At 39.0% G+C, this 19,197-nt stretch overlaps 1 protein-coding gene across 1 annotated transcript in view; it reads right to left on the bottom strand.

The window, feature by feature from the left end:
• TOPAZ1 (testis and ovary specific TOPAZ 1) overlaps nucleotides 1-19,118 on the bottom strand; it is a gene marked incomplete at its 5' end in the record, with an annotated part of 37,497 nt that extends 18,379 nt beyond the window's left edge. Inside the window, 10 exons of the mRNA XM_081163382.1 lie at nucleotides 835-898; nucleotides 3,876-3,995; nucleotides 4,714-4,784; nucleotides 7,189-7,304; nucleotides 8,966-9,018; nucleotides 9,815-9,942; nucleotides 10,370-10,437; nucleotides 13,625-15,959; nucleotides 17,252-18,505; nucleotides 19,046-19,118. Of these exons, the coding sequence (XP_081019508.1) occupies nucleotides 835-898; nucleotides 3,876-3,995; nucleotides 4,714-4,784; nucleotides 7,189-7,304; nucleotides 8,966-9,018; nucleotides 9,815-9,942; nucleotides 10,370-10,437; nucleotides 13,625-15,959; nucleotides 17,252-18,505; nucleotides 19,046-19,118 (4,282 nt within the window). The remainder of the gene's footprint in view (nucleotides 1-834; nucleotides 899-3,875; nucleotides 3,996-4,713; nucleotides 4,785-7,188; nucleotides 7,305-8,965; nucleotides 9,019-9,814; nucleotides 9,943-10,369; nucleotides 10,438-13,624; nucleotides 15,960-17,251; nucleotides 18,506-19,045) is intronic.
• Nucleotides 19,119-19,197: the final 79 nt, after the last annotated feature.

Genomic DNA, 19,197 nt, shown 5'->3' with positions numbered 1-19,197 from the left:
TGCAAGTAGATAAATAGGTACCGCTCCGACTGGAAGGTAAACGGCGTTTCCGTGCGCTGCTCTGGTTCGCCAGAAGTGGCTTAGTCATGCTGGCCACATGACCCAGAAGCTTAACGCCGGCTCCCTCGGCCAATAAAGCGAGATGAGCACCGCAACCCCAGAGTCGGTCACGACTGGACCTAATGGTCAGGGTCCCTTTACCTTTATAACTTCACCTAAAATGAGAGAGGGATAGTACCTACTAAAGCAAACACCTCAATATGTACAATATCCAAAAGAACCTTATTGTGGGGAGCATATTAGGAAAACACAATTTCCCTCTCAACAGCGAAATTCACTACCTTGAAAAATGTCATCTAGAGCTTCTGCAACAATTCATCTGCATATTATTGTTTTTTAAAAAGAATTAAATTAAATTATGGTAGGGCCTTGGTCCCATATACACATGTCCCAATAATGATAATAATACTTCCTGTTTCAGCACCGAAGTACTAATATAATAAAGCCCACAAACCAAAGAATTTTAAGCGCTTATACCACACAAAAAACTCATTCAGGTTAGAATTCTAGTTCTGAATAGAGTTCCAGATCTAAGCAGAACTATCCTCTTATTTGGTTACAGGCTTTTGCCTTTATGATCTACATATTAGATTGACAATCAAAAACTATTTCAGCAATGCTGTGCTAGGATACATGTTAAGAAACTATGCAATGTTAACAGCCAAATTTCTACTCAACTGTATAATGGAATGTATTATGTGGTCTGTTACATATGGCACCGTCAATCTTCAAGCAAAACCTATATTTTGTCTTATAATGGTGATTATATCATACCTGCACGCTGCAACAAAACCTCTTCACCAATACTTATATATGTATTAAGTATTTCAGTGAAAAGCTGGAAAACAAAACAAAACCACAAATCTATTATAAATATATTACAGATAAACTGGCTTATTACAAGCGTATTACAAGTTTCCAAAATGTGAGGATCCACAAATGCAAATGATTTTGAAGTACACATTGATCTATATTTAGTAAAGCTAAAAAATAATAATCAATACATATTAAACTGTAGCTAAGAGTTAGATGTGGACAAGAGTGTAAAGCATGAATAACTTCCACATGGAACTGCAACAATTGTTTTACCATTATTACCATACCTGTGCACAACCTTTTGCTTAGTATACTAGCCAAACCCATTGTTTGTGGTTGCCACCCCACCCCCCACTTTCCCCAGGCATGGGTAGAGAACCCAGGAAATAAAGGAATGTTTTGTCCTTGTATTGGGCTTACGCTGAAGATGCAAGCAGCACATTGCTGCTAAGGAATAGTGTAAAAACCCCATAGGAACCCTCACGCTGTTCATGGAGAAAAGGCAGAGTTTCTTTCACTTCCCATTGTGCATTCTGCTGGAGGCAACAGCAGTTAAGGCCGACATTTTCTGCAAAAGCCAGTTCACAGGTTACATATGAGGTGGTATTAAAGTTTTATCTGTGCCGTCTTATTTGATGGCTGCGTTCACAGATCATCAATGGGTTCTGCAGTCATCAAGCAATGAACATGTGTATGTCTCTCAGGCCACAGAATTCTCTCTTTTTAAAAAAATGATATTTATTGAAAAAATTTTAGAATTACAAAAGAAAACAAGGTAGAAAAAGAAAAAACCAAGAAAAAACAAACCACATCAAACAATACAAATAAAAATAAAAATCAAAAAATAACACAACACAATATACCACAAACATTTAAAAACAAATCCAATATTCTCAAAACCTTAACTGTCATTACCTTCTTTCTTTGACCTCCTCCTCCTCCCTTTTTTTGTATCCTAGTTGTTAATTGTCGCAGCAAATCCTTTCCATATTTCATAATATTCTGTCATTACATTACCTTAATCTATTTTAATCTTATCTTACTATAAAAAACCTTAAAGCTTAAAACTTGTCTTTTACCAATTTCTCATAACCATAATATTCTTACATAATTCTTTAAATATTTTTACTAAAGCCAAATAATTTCATTCCAACATTTTTCTAACATTCATCAATTTTGTAAAACAATCCTAATAGAAAAAAACAAAAAAAAATTCCAATCTTCATCCAGCGTCTCTTCCTCCTGGTACCAGGTTTTGTCAGTCCTTTCTATCCCATCAATCTAGCGCATTAACCTGGTAATCTTATATCCGAGGCCCTTAAGTCCCTTCCATGTCCCTTCCGTGGCTCTTCTTCATATTTATAGCTATATTTTCCTTTGTCTCCTGCTCCTTTCACTTGTGGGAACTCCAGCTTAACAGGGTTTTTGACCCTTCTCGACAAATCAGCCCCTTTTCCATAGTCCACACTGAACTCCATGTGGTATTTAAGAACCTGTTTCAAAGTCCCTCCAAAATTAAGAGCCCCCACAACCCCAAACATCCCACGGCCCATTACCAGACTTGAAAAGTCCAAACATCCCTGCATGGGGGGGGTCTATCCAACCCCCCATTTCCAAGCCAAGCCAAACTTTATCTTTCCAAATCTGGCTTTTCCCAAGCTCATTTGTCAAATCCAAAAACTCATGTTCCTGCTGAGCCGCAGCTCCCTCCATCTCTGGCGCCCAAGATTCAGCAACATCCTCTTCCCTCATCTGTTCTGTCAGATTTAATTCCTGGGTGGGCTCCATATAATTTCCCACTGCCTGTTCAAAATTTCTGATCGCATCAGTCATCAAGTCCGTCTTCTCATGTAGCTGTTCCAATAGGGCACTTGTTTTACAGAGAGCACACAACAGAGCTTCTGAATACATTGTCCTGCAAGGTCAGAAGTCTATTCCCACGATCGTAATCTGTAGCAGCTGCAAGCTCCCCGATTCAGAATTGGTTACAGTTTCACAGGCTCCCTCTAGGGGAAAAACTTCTATTTGTTCTTTTCTTTTAAAGGCAGATCTAACAACAAAGTTTCCTTTTTCAGTTATTTTGTCAATATTTGTTCCTTTAAAATGCAAAAGGGAACAATGGAATCACTATGTTTCTCTTCTTTTAGCTATCTGTCAAAAACGTTTGTCTCTGGTCAATGAGCTTCAAAAAACGTCAGTCCTGACACCCCGCTCCAGGATCAAGACGGTGGAAAGTTACTTTGCTTTACATTCACTTCCGCAGGTTTAAACAGTCCAGAAAAAATCCCCCCACTTCTCCTGCTTCCGAAGGGGGTTCAACAATCTTAAATGGTGAAAGTTAATCCTTTACAAGCGATTTTCTGAACTCTAGTTTGCCATGTCTTTGCTTTAATCTATCTACAAAGAAACGGAAGGCTGACTTCCTGTTTAGACCTTCCTGTTTCAGTGCCAAATTGAAATAAACTTTTAAGTCCAATTTTCCTTTCTACTCGCAAGTCCTTATTTAGAGTCCAATTGTCCGAAATTTAAGTACTCACGGTGATTGTTTTAAAAGCCAAATTGCCCCAGGAAAAAGGCAGCGCTCTCCGGCAACGACTGTGCGGCTTCGCTCCATGGAAGAAGCAGTTGACTCTCAGCACCGCGCCACTTCCCCCTCTTTGCTCCGGAGCCCGTTAGTGGGTTCCTTTGCGGGTGGGGGGGGCACTAAAGGTGCCCGCCGAGTCCCATGGTCACAGGCTTCCTCCGCCTGTGATTTTTGAAAGGGTCCCCGCTTCGCCGTAACGGAAAAGACATGTTTCCCGTGGAGCTGGTCCCTCCAGATCAGAGGGAGTCCGCCATTACCGATGGCGCCACCCCGGAAGTCAGGCCACAGAATTCTCTGATTACTCTGCTAAAGACAATCTTATCCTGGAGATCTGATAAAGGCCTCACGTATTTTGTTCTTTAACCGGGCAGCACCAACCAAGTATTTACACAGAGAAGAAACACGCAGTTTTTACCTTTTCATTTTTTGGTGCAAGTGAATGTGAATACCGGCAATTTGCTCTCTGACAACCATTCAATGTATTGAAATGAATTCTGCAGACTCCACGGGGTAGATAACTCAATCCTAGGTAAGTCTGCAATGCAACCAGAGAGAAGTCTTTCATTTCGCTCTCAAAATTCTCATTTGAAAACCAAAAAAACACATATGGTACACATATTTTGGGATTTATGTGCATTTAGCAGGGTATGGACTACTTCACACATAGCACAAAGTGTCATAGTTTGATTAACCTAACAATGGTTTACTTGAATGTACAAACCTAGCCCAGCAAACTAATTACAGCTTATTTTTCTACCAACAAACCATGAGGAGAAACCATTATTTGCTATTGGCTCATGAAGCATGGCTTGTTTCTGAGGGAGTGGGTACATTGCTTGGGGGTACTACTGGATCCTTTGCTGTTGCTTGAGGCTCAGATGGCCTCAGTAGCGTGGAGTGCCTTGCATCAGCTTTCAAGCTAGCAGATTTGGGACTGAGAACAAGGAGAGAGGCTTAGAATCATAGACTTGTAGAGCTGGAAGGGACCCCAAATACGCTCAATTTTCAAAAATTATGAATCAAATGTCTCTAGCAGCTATATACCTTAAGTCAGAAACTTTATATAAAAGCAGGACAGTTGAAAACAGGATGACTTAACCCTATGAAAGAGAAACCTCAAACAAGCATGTAAATTGCGTCTAACTGTTTAAAGCTGTTTAAACTAGCTTTAAATGGTTGTTAACAATGTAAATGCTTAAATGGTAGCTAAGCTTATGCTTAGTTGCAGAAATTTATGCATTTTAAGGACTTACCATAACATTTTTTTTAAAACTGTTGGGATATGATGGCTGCAAAAGAGGACCTTTCCCAGAGAACCTGAAATCTAAGATTGAAGAAAAAAAACCTCCTAAACTGAATGAAATAGCCGTAAGTCATGATTATACACTATAAGCTTCACTTATCTTATCCCAGAGATGACTGACAACTAAAGTTTTCATTTCCTGTCTACTGACAAGTTAAACTCTTTTCTTGTACCATGAGTAATAACAAATCTTAAATGAAATTTGCCACACTGGAAGGCAAATTCTGCAATTTTCAAACTGATTCTGTGTCAACGTAACAAAGAGTGATTTCTTTATGTTGATATTGCATCTATGCAGGAATACTGTACACCTTAACACATACATTTTCTTTTATGTATGCTTTTTCAGATGTTGCAGTATATAGACAGTGGCCTGGTTCACACACAACTCTAAATCATGGTTTGTTTAGCCGAAGTGTGTTTGTTCAAATATCTGGACCCTGCCCATCCGATTAGACATGGTTTTCTAGCAGCAAACCATGATCTGAAGCAAAGATCTGTTGTTACCTTACAAACCACTGGTTGTTTAACTACATTTTAGAGCCATGTCCTAGCCAAACAGACTTGCTTAAGCATGGTTTGTTTTGCCACCCCACCTTAGACACTTGCCAAGCTAGAGGAGGAGTTGCAGTTGGTTTAGCATTATATGCCAACAGTCAGTGTATTATATTGCTATTTTACACACAAGTAATGCACTTTGGAAATTATTTTGTGTGTAGCTGTTCTTTATCTTTTGGTCATATAGCTCTTTAACATCCTAAGAGAAGTACAAAAACTATTGAATTAAATGGTTTTACTAGTAGGGGAGCAAACTTGTGGTCCTCCATGTTGTTGGACCCACAACAGTACCCCTTCAACAGCCTTTAAACTTGTTGTTTGATGATTATGTATTTTTACATGCATTCCTATATTCCCAGAGGATAAAATACCTCTGTGTTAAAAAAAGTGAGAGGAATGCTTCATTTTAACTATGAAATTCTGTAATTTATTTTAAGTCTTTGAAGGATGTCTCAACATAAGGAAAACTTTGGGCTATTTCAGTACCCCATTCTGACTTCTGGGGTGACAGCCTTTGAAAGATTTTGAATTCTATTGTAAAGCTGTAACTCTGAAGAATCCAAGTAAGCATGATTAGGTACACAGAAAATGTAGTTCTGGTCACATAGGGTCAAATTAAGACATTAAAATCATTTGGGCTCTTTGACTGCAATAGGATCTGGCCTGCACCCTACTTTACATACATGGCCATGTTTCTCAAGATTTTATCTAATCAGGATCTAACTCAATATGGTGACTAGAATCCAAAACGTGTAAGGACACTCGTGGAGGTTCATTGTGTGTTTTTTACTCTCTGAACGCAAACCTCCTGCCATAGCAAACTACTTTTGAAGTTTCCTTGTTTTCAAAAACTGTTTTGTAATGCCAAAGCTTTCTTGAGTGGTTCTCTGAACTAGTTACATGGTTCTCTGAGTCTTGGCCAATAAAAACAGAAATGGCACTCAAATGTTATCCTAAATATACCTAATAATGCACTGATTCAGTAATTTATTTCACTGTCATCTTTAGAATTTGTTTAGCTAACTTTCCATAGTATTTTAATTAGATGGCCATTTTAGCTAAACAAAGATGCATTTATATTAAATCTCAACTAACGGTTGCCTTGGCAAGGGCAAATCTAGAACCCAAGTACAATTAAGCTAAGTACCCTCTGATCTGGATACAGAAGGTAGAACTAAGTGAAACAGGCAACAGAAAGGAAACTCCAGGTGTTAATTCCAAGCTTTAATACAGAATCACCCTACTTTTCCTAGGTTGGATTTTAACTTTTATAAACATAAAGTAACAAGCACACCCATTCACATACATTTGCACCAGGTACACAGACATCATGGCCAAACCATTTATGCCTCTGGAATGTGCTGTGGGCTCACACACTCCTGCCTCTTCCAACACATTGTTTATGTCATGGTTTGCAGAAACCAGTTTGTTGCCACATCTGAACTGGGAAAACTATGGTTACCACTACCACCAGAATCCACTGCCCACTTCAGCTGTGGTTTAGACTGTGGTTCCCACAGAATGGAAGGGACCTTTAGGATTACCTAGTCCAAGCCCTTGCAATGTAGGAATAGGCAGCTGTCCCTTATGGGGATCAAACCTGTGACCTTGGTGTTATCAGCACCACTCTGTAACCAACTGAGCTATCCAGCATGGGCAAACTATGGCTAGCAGTAATAGCTTCAAATATTATGACATTATGGCTGTGAGCCAGGAAATGGAGGAAATCAGCACACATGAGTGAGCCCATAGGTTTTTCCTGCAAACCAAACCCTGTCAATTAAATAGACCTTTATACAGACACAGAAAAGTAGCACTGTAGTACCATAAAACGAAAATGTGTAGGTATTTTGAACTAATACAATACCATTCACCCACGGTTTCACTGCTGTGACTTGCTGCTGGGGATCAGTTTTCATAGCAGGAAGTGTCAATTCTAGCTGATGATCATGGCTCATAGATTCAATGTATTGAGCCCTCTCACTAAATTCCAAATGAGGAAAAAGATGCTTATTTGACTAATAATACAAAAACTTTATATCTTTTATTTAAAAATTAGCACAATAAAGTAAATTATATTTTCTATACCCAAGCACACCTCCCTTGTGGAGGAGAGGAGGCTGCTCCTACTGATTGCAAAGATACACATAGCAAGTGAGCTGGGAAAGAGAAGAAATGTGAGCAGATAGATGGGATGAACTGGGCTTAGCATTTATCACTTCTTGATCAGTGCCATCTAAATGGCTGTAAACTGCCCTGGGACCAGCTGATGAGGCAATAATTTTTATTATTATTAATCCTCCTCCATTGACTATATTGGTTAGGGTTCTGCTCCACAGCACTTGTGTTGTGAAGTTCCAAAATGCTCCATGCTATTTTACATCTATGTAAAATCACTAAGTGACGCCATACACCAGGGGTAGGCAACCTAAGGCCAGGGGGCCGGATGCGACCCAATCGCCTTCTCAATCCGGCCTGCAGACGGTCCGGGAATCAGCGTGTTTTTACATGAGTAGAATGTGTCCTTCTATTTAAAATGCATCTCTGGGTTATTTGTGGGGCATAGGAATTCATTCTCCCCCCCCCCCCCAAATATAGTCCGGCCCACCACATGGTCTGAGGGATGGTGGACCAGGCCATGGCTGAAAAAGGTTGCTGACCCCTGACATACACTGTTCTGGAGTGACAACCACCCAGTAATATTTCTCCTTTTCAAACTCAGATGAAGTGGTCAATGTGCTCAATAGGTGGCAAAGATCAGTAATAGACTAGAAGGTGAGCAACCTGCAGTTCAATCTAAGCAGGACAAAATTACTACTGACAGGCTGCTTGTGTGAATTGAGAAGTGGCCTTTCAACACATCCTGTATCAAGTTGCTGTTAAACCCTGCACTAACTCTTAATGCTTTTCATGCTGTGGCATGAATTGCTTTCCAGCAACTGCAAAAACATGGACAGTTATTATTAAACTACTGTGACTGCATTGCACATGGGGCTGCCTTTGAAGACTGCTCAAAACCTCAACTGGTTCATAATACTTCTGCTTCAATTACATATCAAAACTGATCAAGTGGAACATCTTGCCAGTTTTAACACAGTTCCAATGGCTTCATGTATGGACTTCTCAAGAATGGCTTCAATTCAACATTCATTTTAAGGCATAAAGAAATAAATAAAATACTGTGGGAAGAGGTTATTTGTTTTGGTTTGTGACTATGTGATGTATTTTTGTGTTTTTATATCGTAAACTGCCCTGTGATTCTTGGATGAAGGGCGGTATAGGAATATAATATAATATAATATAATATAATATAATATAATATAATATAATATAATATAATATAATATAATATTATAATATAATATAATATAATATAATATAATATAATATAATATAATATAATATAATATAATATACAGCTTGATACCAGGTAGCTTAAAGGACAATTTGCTAGGCAGGTGGGAAAAGGCTCATTTTGTTTGTGGTGCCTCAGCTCTACAATGCTCTCCCCAAGGAGAGCTTCTGAACAGCCATTTTATCTCTAACTTCTACATGTCTAATCTTGAGTATAAGACCAGAGAAAAAGGTTTGAAGATAAAATGTCGTCCTTTCACTTAACTAGGACTACTTAAACTCATACACACATTTTTGCAGTGTCCTGAATCTCTGCTTCTTCTTTCACAGTTGAAATTTTGTACTGTAAGATTAAAAAGGTTGTAATTCAGTTAAAATAAACAGAAACTCATGTTTCATTTAATAACTTTCTCTTTTTGTTCACAGAAAATTCAAGCGGAAGAAGTGTGGTTGCTGTTGATGGTTCTACAATTTCTACAATGTCTAAGTCCAACTCCCTATTGCAGGATGTCCTATTTATGAAACAATACCGACAAAAGCCTAGCAAAGTCGTCTTCAAATCTAGCATGGAAGGAACTTCCATGGCTTCCCTCTATAGCTCACAATATTGCTAGACCCATAAGTTAATAAAAGAACAAATCATTTTTTAACTTTCATCTAATTTCCTTGCTTTGCTTAATTTTGATTTACACACTTAAGATTCACAGCACAGTTTCAGATTTATGAAAGAGAAATTAAAAGTACCATGCTGGTTTACAACAGTACATCTAATGAATCTCATTGTATTAAAACAGCATACAGATATCTCTAAGGCTAGGCATAGGCAAACTCAGATGTTTTGGGACTACAACTCCCATCATCCCTAGCTAACAGGACCAGTGGTGAGGGATGATGGGAGTTGTGGTCCCAAAACATCTGGAGGGCAAAATTTGCCTATGCCTAAGGATGTAACCCTATGCACACATAATTGAAAGTTAGAACTGCCCAATTTCAGTGGGACTTACTTTTAAGTAAACATGCATTGGATTGTGCTGTATGTAGTGCAATTTACTACAGTACTTGACAAAAGTTCCCTCAAATAAATGACACTCTTCTGCAACACTACCTTTCATAAACAAAAAATTAATTCACTTCAGTACCTTTTCATTTGTGTTAGAACTCTTTAAAACATCATCTGATTCGCTCAACTGCCCATCCTCAAAACAGGATTCAGCTACGCCTCCTGTAGAACTTATTCCACATAGGAATTCTGATTTACTTCCATCAACTGGAAAAAATGCAACACACACTGTTGAAACATAGTAAAATTGAGAACAGAATGCTTAACTATGGGCATATCACTGGTGAGTTTTTTAAAAGATGACCCTTCTTACAAAGTATGCAGTAGTCCGGTACTAGTACTGTCCAGTACTGTACTAGTAGTCTGGGGTTGCAGCGCTCATCTCGCTTTACTGGCTGAGGGAGCTGGGGTTTGTCTGCGGACAGCTTCTGGGTCATGTGGCCAGGAGCTCACCCCGTCGAGGGGATTTGAACCACCGAACTTCTGATCGGCAAGCCCTAGGCTCTGTGGTTTAGAGCACAGCACCACCTGCGTCCCATTAACGTTTAAGAGTAAACGCTGTTTAACACTTAACTCCCCCTGCACAAGTTGTCATTTTCTCCTTAATGTTGCATTTTTAAATTCCTGTTCTTACCTTCTGCCAGTGGAACACCAACATCTGTGAAAGACTCCAATATTTCATCATACTGAATGGGATCTTCTCTGTAAGCAAGAAAATTTTACAAAATGTTAAGTGAAGGAAAAGTTTTCTGAACCAATACCACACTCATCTAACTAAAACACAATGAGTACAGTAAGCCTGCCACAACTACCCTTAACAATCTGGGTCATGAGTTCTTTTGCCTAGAGTTCCTAGCACCATAAACTGTTTTTGAAAATGGGGCCTATTCAATCTAAGCCCCTTATATCTATCAATAAGCTCAGGAGGAAAATTTGATGACAATATTTGAATTTTATAGCAACAATCCTGGTGGGGAAAGGTGAGGCACATTCCTTTCTGCATTTCCCCAATAACCTTTCTTGCATTGTTATCATAGGACCCATTACCTCCCTGAAGGAACAAAGCAATTCTAAAAGCAATTCTCCAAGAAAGGTGAAAGGAAGTTCCTAGGAGAGTTTGAAATCAAGTAAGATTCCTGAGACTGGTCCTATAAAGGAAGCTGGAGATTGGTTTGGGAGTTTAGATAAAAAGAATAGGGAGAGAATCCATAAGAATGTCCCCTTATTTGATTGTTTCCAGCCACTTAGTTCAATAAATGACTACGCCTACAGGAGATCCTCTCTTGGGATATTGCAAGATGAGAGATGTAAACCGATGGACTACTTTCAGTCCTTTGACATTATGGGACCCCAGCCCTGTCTTGTTTGTGAAATAGAAATAGTAGCAAACTTTAAATAACTCCTGCTGACCCATCTATTTAAACAGGTTTACCCTTGCTCATTAGATTCATCACACTGCTGTTTAGCAATTATTGATATTTAACTGAATGTTTTAATAATAAACTCTCTTTTTACTGAAGAATTTATTTGTAATTCTGGTTACAATGCTGTAAACAGCTTTATCTTTTCCTTTTCAATCTTATTGTGTTTTATGCAAACCACTTGGGTATTTTGTATATTAAGCAGTATATAAATATAGTCATACCTCGGGTTACAGACACTTCGGGTTGTGCGAGTTCGAGTTGCGCACCGTGCCGAACCCGGAAGTACCGGAATGGGTTACTTCCGGGTTTCGGCACTTGCGCAGAAGCGCTAAATCGCACTTTACGCATGCACAGACACTGCGGTTGCAAACATGCTTCCTGCACGGATCACATTCGCAACCCGAGCGTCCACTGTATTAGAATAAGAAACATAACTTTGGAGCTAAAGAGACCGGGAATACATATATTACAGTGGTACCTCGGGTTATATGCTTCAGGTTACAGATTCCGCTAACCCAGAAATAGTACCTTGGGTTAAGAAATTTGCTTCAGGATGAGAACAGAAATTGTGCAGCAGCAGCAGCAGCGCAGCAGGCCCCATTAGCTAAAGTGGTGCTTCAGGTTAAGAACAGTTTCAGGTTAAGAACAGACCTCCAGAATGAATTAAGTTCTTAACCCGAGGTACCACTGTATATACAATATAGTCTTCCACCTCTCAGCTCAGTTCAACAAGTAGTGCCTTACCAAAGAAAGCTGTTTTATTAACCAGGCTGAGTTTTCATTTATGATAATTTAATAATAGGTTCTGGCATTTGGGTATCAGATTAGAATTGACTCTTCATCCTACAGGTGTAACAATAGTGGTATTTTAAAACAGAAAATAAAATTTTAGATGTGTCTAAAAGAATCACAAACTGTGCCTTAAAGCTAAGGGCAGTAAAATCTTGCCATTCAAATTTGAACATGGAGACCTGCATGCAAAAGCTAGAACCGTTACTTTGTACTGATTTTGTTTAGCTACGAAAGAGATATGCCCACTTAACTGGGTAATTTATTATAGAATTATTTATTGTTTTGTGTTTTCCTGTTTTATTATTGTTAGAAATTATTCTGTCTTTTTAAGTGTTCTTAGTCAATTGAAGATTATTTTCTGAGCCTTAGGCATTAAAACATGTGCAGTTTTAGCTGGAGAATTTAGCATAGTTAAGATTCACAAAAGACGTATACAAGATTTGTTTTTAAAGGCTTTCACCTGCCTAGTGTGGCAAGTTACCAGTCGTAAAGCTGTTATGTATTCTAAACACATCCTTCCAAAGGGATCACAACTTCATAAAGATGCTTCACAATACAGGAAAAGCAAATGTAGGATTATCACATTTGGGAGTATTGATGGTAGGCTGAACTATTCACTACTGCCCACACAACATATTATGTATGCAGTAGATGGCTTAAATTATTTGCCATTCTGCCTTGGTTGTATTCTATTGATAGACATGATTAAATGATATAAATGATACATTTTTATGATATAAAGGATACATTCTATTAACTATGTCAAGCAAGCATATTCATCGTTGGCTAACCACAAATCTAACTACTGAATACCTAGCAAATGAAATTAAGCTAAGTAAGCTTTAGCTAAGACGGTTTACTGCAGCTGAATAGAAAAGTATTTCTAAATGCTATGGTACTACAAAGAACAATCTTCAAATGTAAAATATTAAGATAATTCGAAGAGGCTATTTAGTTCTACTGTCAATTGCAAAAGACCATTTTATACTGCCTCTCACCAGCATAAATGTGTTTGAAACTTCACTTTCAATTGTTACTCTTATAGTCTTACTTTTTACTTTTATCACTGGGTTAAAATAATAAAAATAAAAAGCAGAACAATCCATTATTGCTAATCCTCAATTCTCACTGTAAATCCCAAACTATTACTGTAAATCCTACATAATATACTTAGTAGAAGCAAATCACATTTTTTAGTAACTGTCTAACCTCAAAGTCACTAAATTGTTTAAGGCTACCTAAAGCACGAGGGACGCGGGTGGCGCTGTGGGTTAAACCACAGGGCCTAGGACTTGCCAATCAGAAGGTCGGCGGTTCAAATCCCTGCGATGGGGTGAGCTTCCGTTACTCGGTCCCTGCTCCTGCCAACCTAGCAGTTCGAAAGCATGTCAAAGTGCAAGTAGATAAATAGGTACTGCTCCGGCAGGAAGGTAAACAGTGTTTCCGTGCACTGCTCTGGTTCGCCAGAAGCGGCTTAGTCATGCTGGCCACATGACTCGGAAGCTGTACGCCGGCTCCCAGGGCCAATAAAGCGAGATGAGCGCCACAACCCCAGAGTCGTCCGTGACTGGACCTAATGGTCAGGGGTCCCTTTACCTTTACCTAGCTAAAGCACAAGCATCTAATAACTCAAAACACTTACTATATAAATTATTTCCAGAGGATATGCTTACCTTGGACAGCAATCCAAATGTCTCTTCTGTGGAAGCTGAGGGGGTTCCGGTTCTACTTCCATTTCTTCCTTTATGGAAATGCTGACATTCAAGTTGGTTTGGGTACAATGCCCTTTGTCTTCTTCCTTGGTTTCTCCAAACAGATCAGGGTCATCCTGAATTACATCAATCACAAGAACATCATCTTCATAAGCCTTAACAACCTCTGCAGAGAAGTTAGCTTTGTCCTGTGCAAAGTTATTGCTGTAATTACTTTCATCATTAGTTGGCACTTCCAATACCGCAGAAGGTTTGTGGTTTTGAATCTCCATATTATCTTTCAAATCTGCTAATTCCAATTCTCTCTCATGGGAAGTCTTCACACCTTCATTATGAACACTTGTCTCTTTATAAAAGCTTTCAAGAACCTTGTCAAATTGGTCTGCATTTTCTTCTAGGACAGTAATTCCATTAACTTCTTTTGACTTGAACTGATGTCTAGAATGCACACTGGACGAGGTCTCTTTAGCTCTGGCTTTCTTCACTGACACAGTAGAATCTAGGATGTCCAAAGGACTGCAAACATCTCTTCTTGACAATCTAGTATATTCTGTTTTTCTGGATTCATTTTTATCCTTCAGTAAAGGAATTTTGAAATTTGATAGGTTCCCTTTGATTAGTGGTTCTTGTTTGAGAACTGAGGTCTTCCTATGTTTTCCACTGTCGGAACAAACACCATTATGAGTATCTATAGAACTATTTCTCTTTGCTATACTTCCTTTATTTTTAGCCTCCTTTGCTGATGAATTTAAAGCTCTTTTTGATTTCTTTACATTTTTAGTGCTAGAAGATCTGCAATGTTTAGGTCTCTCCTCCATACCCATAGAGGAACTTCTGCTGTCGTTAGCAGTAGCTGAGTGAGCCTTGCATATATCAACTACAGATTTTGAGGCTGGGTTTTCATTGGGAAGTTGCGTTTTATGACCCATTACCTTATATGCAGAAGCTTTGACAGTACAAGCCAATGGCTTATGTAGCTCTGCCTGGCCAGAGAGAATTACTGAATCAGAAACTCTTAAAAATTCTCTTTTTGAGTCTGATGCATGATTTTTACCAAACCACAAGTATGTTCTAGCACACGATTCATGGGGCCAAACATTTTTACCAGAAATTGGTACTGCTCTTTGACAGCTTTGTACCTCCAATTTCTTTCTAACTTTATGTATTGTGTTTTCTTTGACGGTTCTTTTTTCTCTTTTCATACAGCCAGCAACATTATTGCTGTGGTTGGTAATTTTTTGACAGACTAATGTCTCCCTTATAGAATTATCAACCAATTTATTACTACAGCAAATTTGTGGTTCTATTATGCTTAACTCATTTTCCTTTTCAAGAATCTCTGATTTCTCAAAACCAATGGCACTGCATGTGATAAAGTGTGCTTTGCTCATCTCTGTACCGCAAGATGATTTGGCACGTTTATTTTGAGGTTTTTTAACAGACTGCTCAAGAACAAAATCAGGTGTATGACCAAGTGAAGACAATAAAGTTGTTTCATTGTAGACTGGGTTTTCCAAAATCGTTGAACTTCTTACGGCAGTTTTACTCTCCATTTGTAATCCATATTCACTGTGTATATTCACACTTGTGAAAGCTTCCTGGTCTGCTTTTTCCAGATCCTCAAGCACTTTAACCCCTTTGTTTAACTTTTTGAAATCTAAACACATTTTACTTTCCCTGGATCGCTTTCTATTTTGACATCTTGAGGAGTTCTTAATATTTTGGCACATCTCTTTTTCAACCAATGTGCTTTTTTCTGGAAATGATTGTCCAGCTTGTACTATATTAGGGCTGCAACTCAAATCGTTCTGGCCCATACCCCCGCTAGAGAACAAAACCTTACATTGATCAAGTGCAACATGCAGAGATCCAGAGTGAACCTTACAGCTTTGGGTGGTCTCAAAATCTGTAGGTGTCAAGAGTGCCTTAATGTAACGACAGTCAAGCAATCTCACTACTGGAATAGTAGTCCTTTCTACTGTATATGGCAAAGTATTATGCCTAGAAAACCATTTGCATTCTTCATTTTGCTGCACTACCAGTGCATTTGTTTCCACATTTTCAGCTACTGTTATGTCCAAAAGCTGCGAATTGGCATTTGTAACAGGAAGCAAGGAAATATCCGCTCCAAAACAAGGGATGACAGGATCTTTGCTTTCAGTCTCATCCGATTTAGATACTGGAAGGCTTGCAGACTGCTCTAGCAGATTTTGTATATTGCAATCTTGAGAAGTACTCAGACCAGTCTTGTGAACTTTTCCATGCTGTATGCTTGAAAGTTCATGGACTTGCTCTCCTGAGTTAAAAAAGGGGATAATAATTAATCAAATATTGAATGAATTCTAATATACAAGGTTGGACTTTGCCAAAGCATATCTGTAATAAATATGTATTTTATAAAAAATGCCTTTATAAACTGCAAGTGTAGTATATCTAACGGCTTAAAAATACAAAGCATAGTTCTCATCCACTATGGCTGGCATTCATTAGTACAGCAATTAGAATAATAAAATTAGAAATACAGAATATAAGAATCACAGAATTGTAGAGTTGGAAGGGACCACAAGGGACATCCAGTCCAATCCCCTGCAATGCAGGAATCTTTCGGCCAACATGGGGCTTGAACCCATGACCCTCAGATTAAGAGTTTCATGCTCTACTGACTGAGTTATGTATTTTGCTACCGGCTATATAAAATACTTGGTTGCTTTTTTAAAAAAGTTTTTTAAATTGCTAAAATGTATTTGCAAGCATTTCCAGAATGGCAAAAAAAAAATCACAATATTGGAAATTCAATGCAATCCATAAAGAAAATTACACAAAGTAGAATGTGCACATATATGCATACATACATACACACATAATATAGGCAACATACCCAAAGAAGGAAAATTGTAAATTCAAACTTTGCCACTTTTGGTGATATCCCTCGTTAGCGTCTGTTAACAAGCATATTAAGTTTTCCCCATAGCTTAAGTTTAAGTACATTGGTACCTCGGGTTAAGAACTTAATTCATTCTGGAGGTCCGTTCTTAACCTGAAACTGTTAACCTGAGGTACCACTTTAGCTAATGGGGCCTCCCGCTGCCACCGCACAATTTCTGTTCTCATCCTGAAGCAAAGTTCTTAACCCGAGGTACTATTTCCGGGTTAGCGGAGTCTGTAACCTGAAGTGTCTGTAACTCGAGGTACCACTGTATAGGCTAAAACTGTGGTGCCTTACATTTTCATTAGTCAAAAGTGAATCTAAATATGAATCAAAAGGAGCAATTTAATGGCTGCATACAAATTGTAAACAGAAAGAGTGCTCCTTAGTCAGGGATGGAATTTCTGCCTCTTGTCTCCTCCAGCAAGAAGCTTGCTTTGTGAAGTGTCCCAATAAAATTACTGTACAATGGTTTCTAGCTTAAAGATTTCCTAGTTAACAGTATCCAAGTGTAAATATAAAGACCTGTGATTTAGTTTTTATATTAAATTTGGAAATGAATTTAGATTTTCAGGCTGTAAGAAAATAAAGGCTGGAGGGGAAGTTATGGTGAAAAACATAACATACAAATACAAAGAGAAAGAGGGAATAAGCATCCTTACTAGATGTTCTGGTCTTTTTTTTAAGTTCAGTTGAAGTCACAATTTCATCCTTTCCATCTCTCTGTTTCTTAATACTACCATGTACTCTGGTAATCAGTAGATCCTCTGTGGGTCCACAATCCATCATTTTCTCCTCAAAGATCACTTGTCTACACCCAGGAACCTCTGAAACAGACTTCTCTGGTGTCCAGCTCAGGTTCTTACTATCATTTTCACACACCACTGATTTCAAAGACGCTCGGGTTACCATTTTATGCTTTCTTTTTTCTCCAGTGTTCCTATACGTTCCATTCTCTTCTAGATTTGCCACACACTTCAATAGGTATTTGCTATTTTGTTTTAGAACTTCTGTACCTACATGTAATTTTGCTAGATTCCCTGTAACAGAAGAATTCTCCCCTCTTTCTCCCAAAGTTATCGGGCTTAAGCTCTGTATATCAGGCTTTAACTTAAAAGACAAGCACCCCCTATTTGTTCTTTGACTTTTCTCCGGGTTCCTAAAAGCTTTTTGCTCTTGCCAAACCAATTTAGTCTTCTTCCTCATGTTCCATGTTTTCTGGTGTGGTCCCAGTTCAGAACAGCTCTCGCTTTTCTGCAGTTCCCTAGTTACTTCCTGAGATTCTAGCCCTGTTACAGAACTCCTATCCTTTCCCATTAAGCAAAGAGCTGGTTTTAGTAAGGAACAGCTGTGCTTTTTCCTCAAGCTCCTTGCATTCTTCATGCAACTTTGGATTTTTCGTTCAGGTTCTAACAAGGAACTCAGACTATTTTTCTCTGGTGTCGTATCTTTGTCATGAGATTCCATTCCCAGCAAGGAACTCTCTCTTTTCTTTCTAACCCATGATGCCAATTTAGTTTGCAAACAAACTCTAGAAGAAGAATCATTCGGCTGATCCGCCATACTCCGGACAGCCTTCTTTGAATTACGTCTCTCCACCAAAGCCATTTCCCCTTTCAATTTTATGCCCACATCATAATTACAGTCTGCTCCGATTGCATTCCTTTCCCTAGTACTTTGCCCCTTCCTTCTTTTAGAGACAAATTCCTTGCTCTGCTGCTGCTTCTCCCTTAACTGTACTTCAGAACCAAAAACAATCGGGTTGCTTAAGTTACTAGCTGACAAAGAAAATGACTTTTCCTTGCAGCTGCTCTCATCTTTCTGAGAGCGATCTAGACTGCTGGATGGTTGCACCCTTTCAGCTTCCATCCCTATTTCTGGCAACAAGCAAACCGGCTGCTCTTTACTCTTTTGCACTTTTCATACCATCATGGACTAATGGAACAAAGTGCTTTTTTTTAAATTAAAAAAAGTTATATTTTTCTAGAGACAGGCATATGTTTTATCACCTACAACTCTCCTCTTTTTTAAAAAAATATATCTTAGATTCACTTGAAGCTTATGCTCACCTACTTGCCAAATCTAGAGAGACATAAAATTACAATATTTTTTCCAAAAAAACCCACACGCTTCCAAAGGACGCTCAAATTTAATTAAAAAAAGATGGAAGGGCCCTGCCACAGGAACTTGTCTTCCTCAGGCCGCGAAAGCAAAGACTTGTATAATATATTGTCTGTAAAGATAGCAACTGATTTAACCTTAGCTGCCTATCTCTTTCTTTTGAGGTAATTTAAGGCCTGCAGCCCCTTCAGTAGGAAAGCGAGAAAGAAGCCAGCGCTTTGCAGACCTGCGGAAATTGCGCGCTCCTGAGTCTAAACAACCGCCACTGAACTAGTGAGAGAACCGGGGAAGACGCACTTCTGAATGACCTCCCCTCCCGCCCCACACCCCAGCACCGCGAGCCCCAAGCCACTTCTTCCCGTCGCCCCCCTCAGAAATCCCGTTTTTCCCTCCCCTCAGTGCGTGCATGCCACACACCCCACCCCACCCCCCTCACGCTCTTTTGTAGGCCCGACCGCAAGCCTTCGGACTCCGGCCCGCCGCCGCC

This window comes from Podarcis bocagei (assembly GCF_964188305.1).
Source record: "Podarcis bocagei genome assembly, chromosome: 12".
Taxonomy (NCBI): domain Eukaryota; kingdom Metazoa; phylum Chordata; class Lepidosauria; order Squamata; family Lacertidae; genus Podarcis; species Podarcis bocagei.
This window is presented reverse-complemented; position numbering and strand designations above follow the sequence as displayed.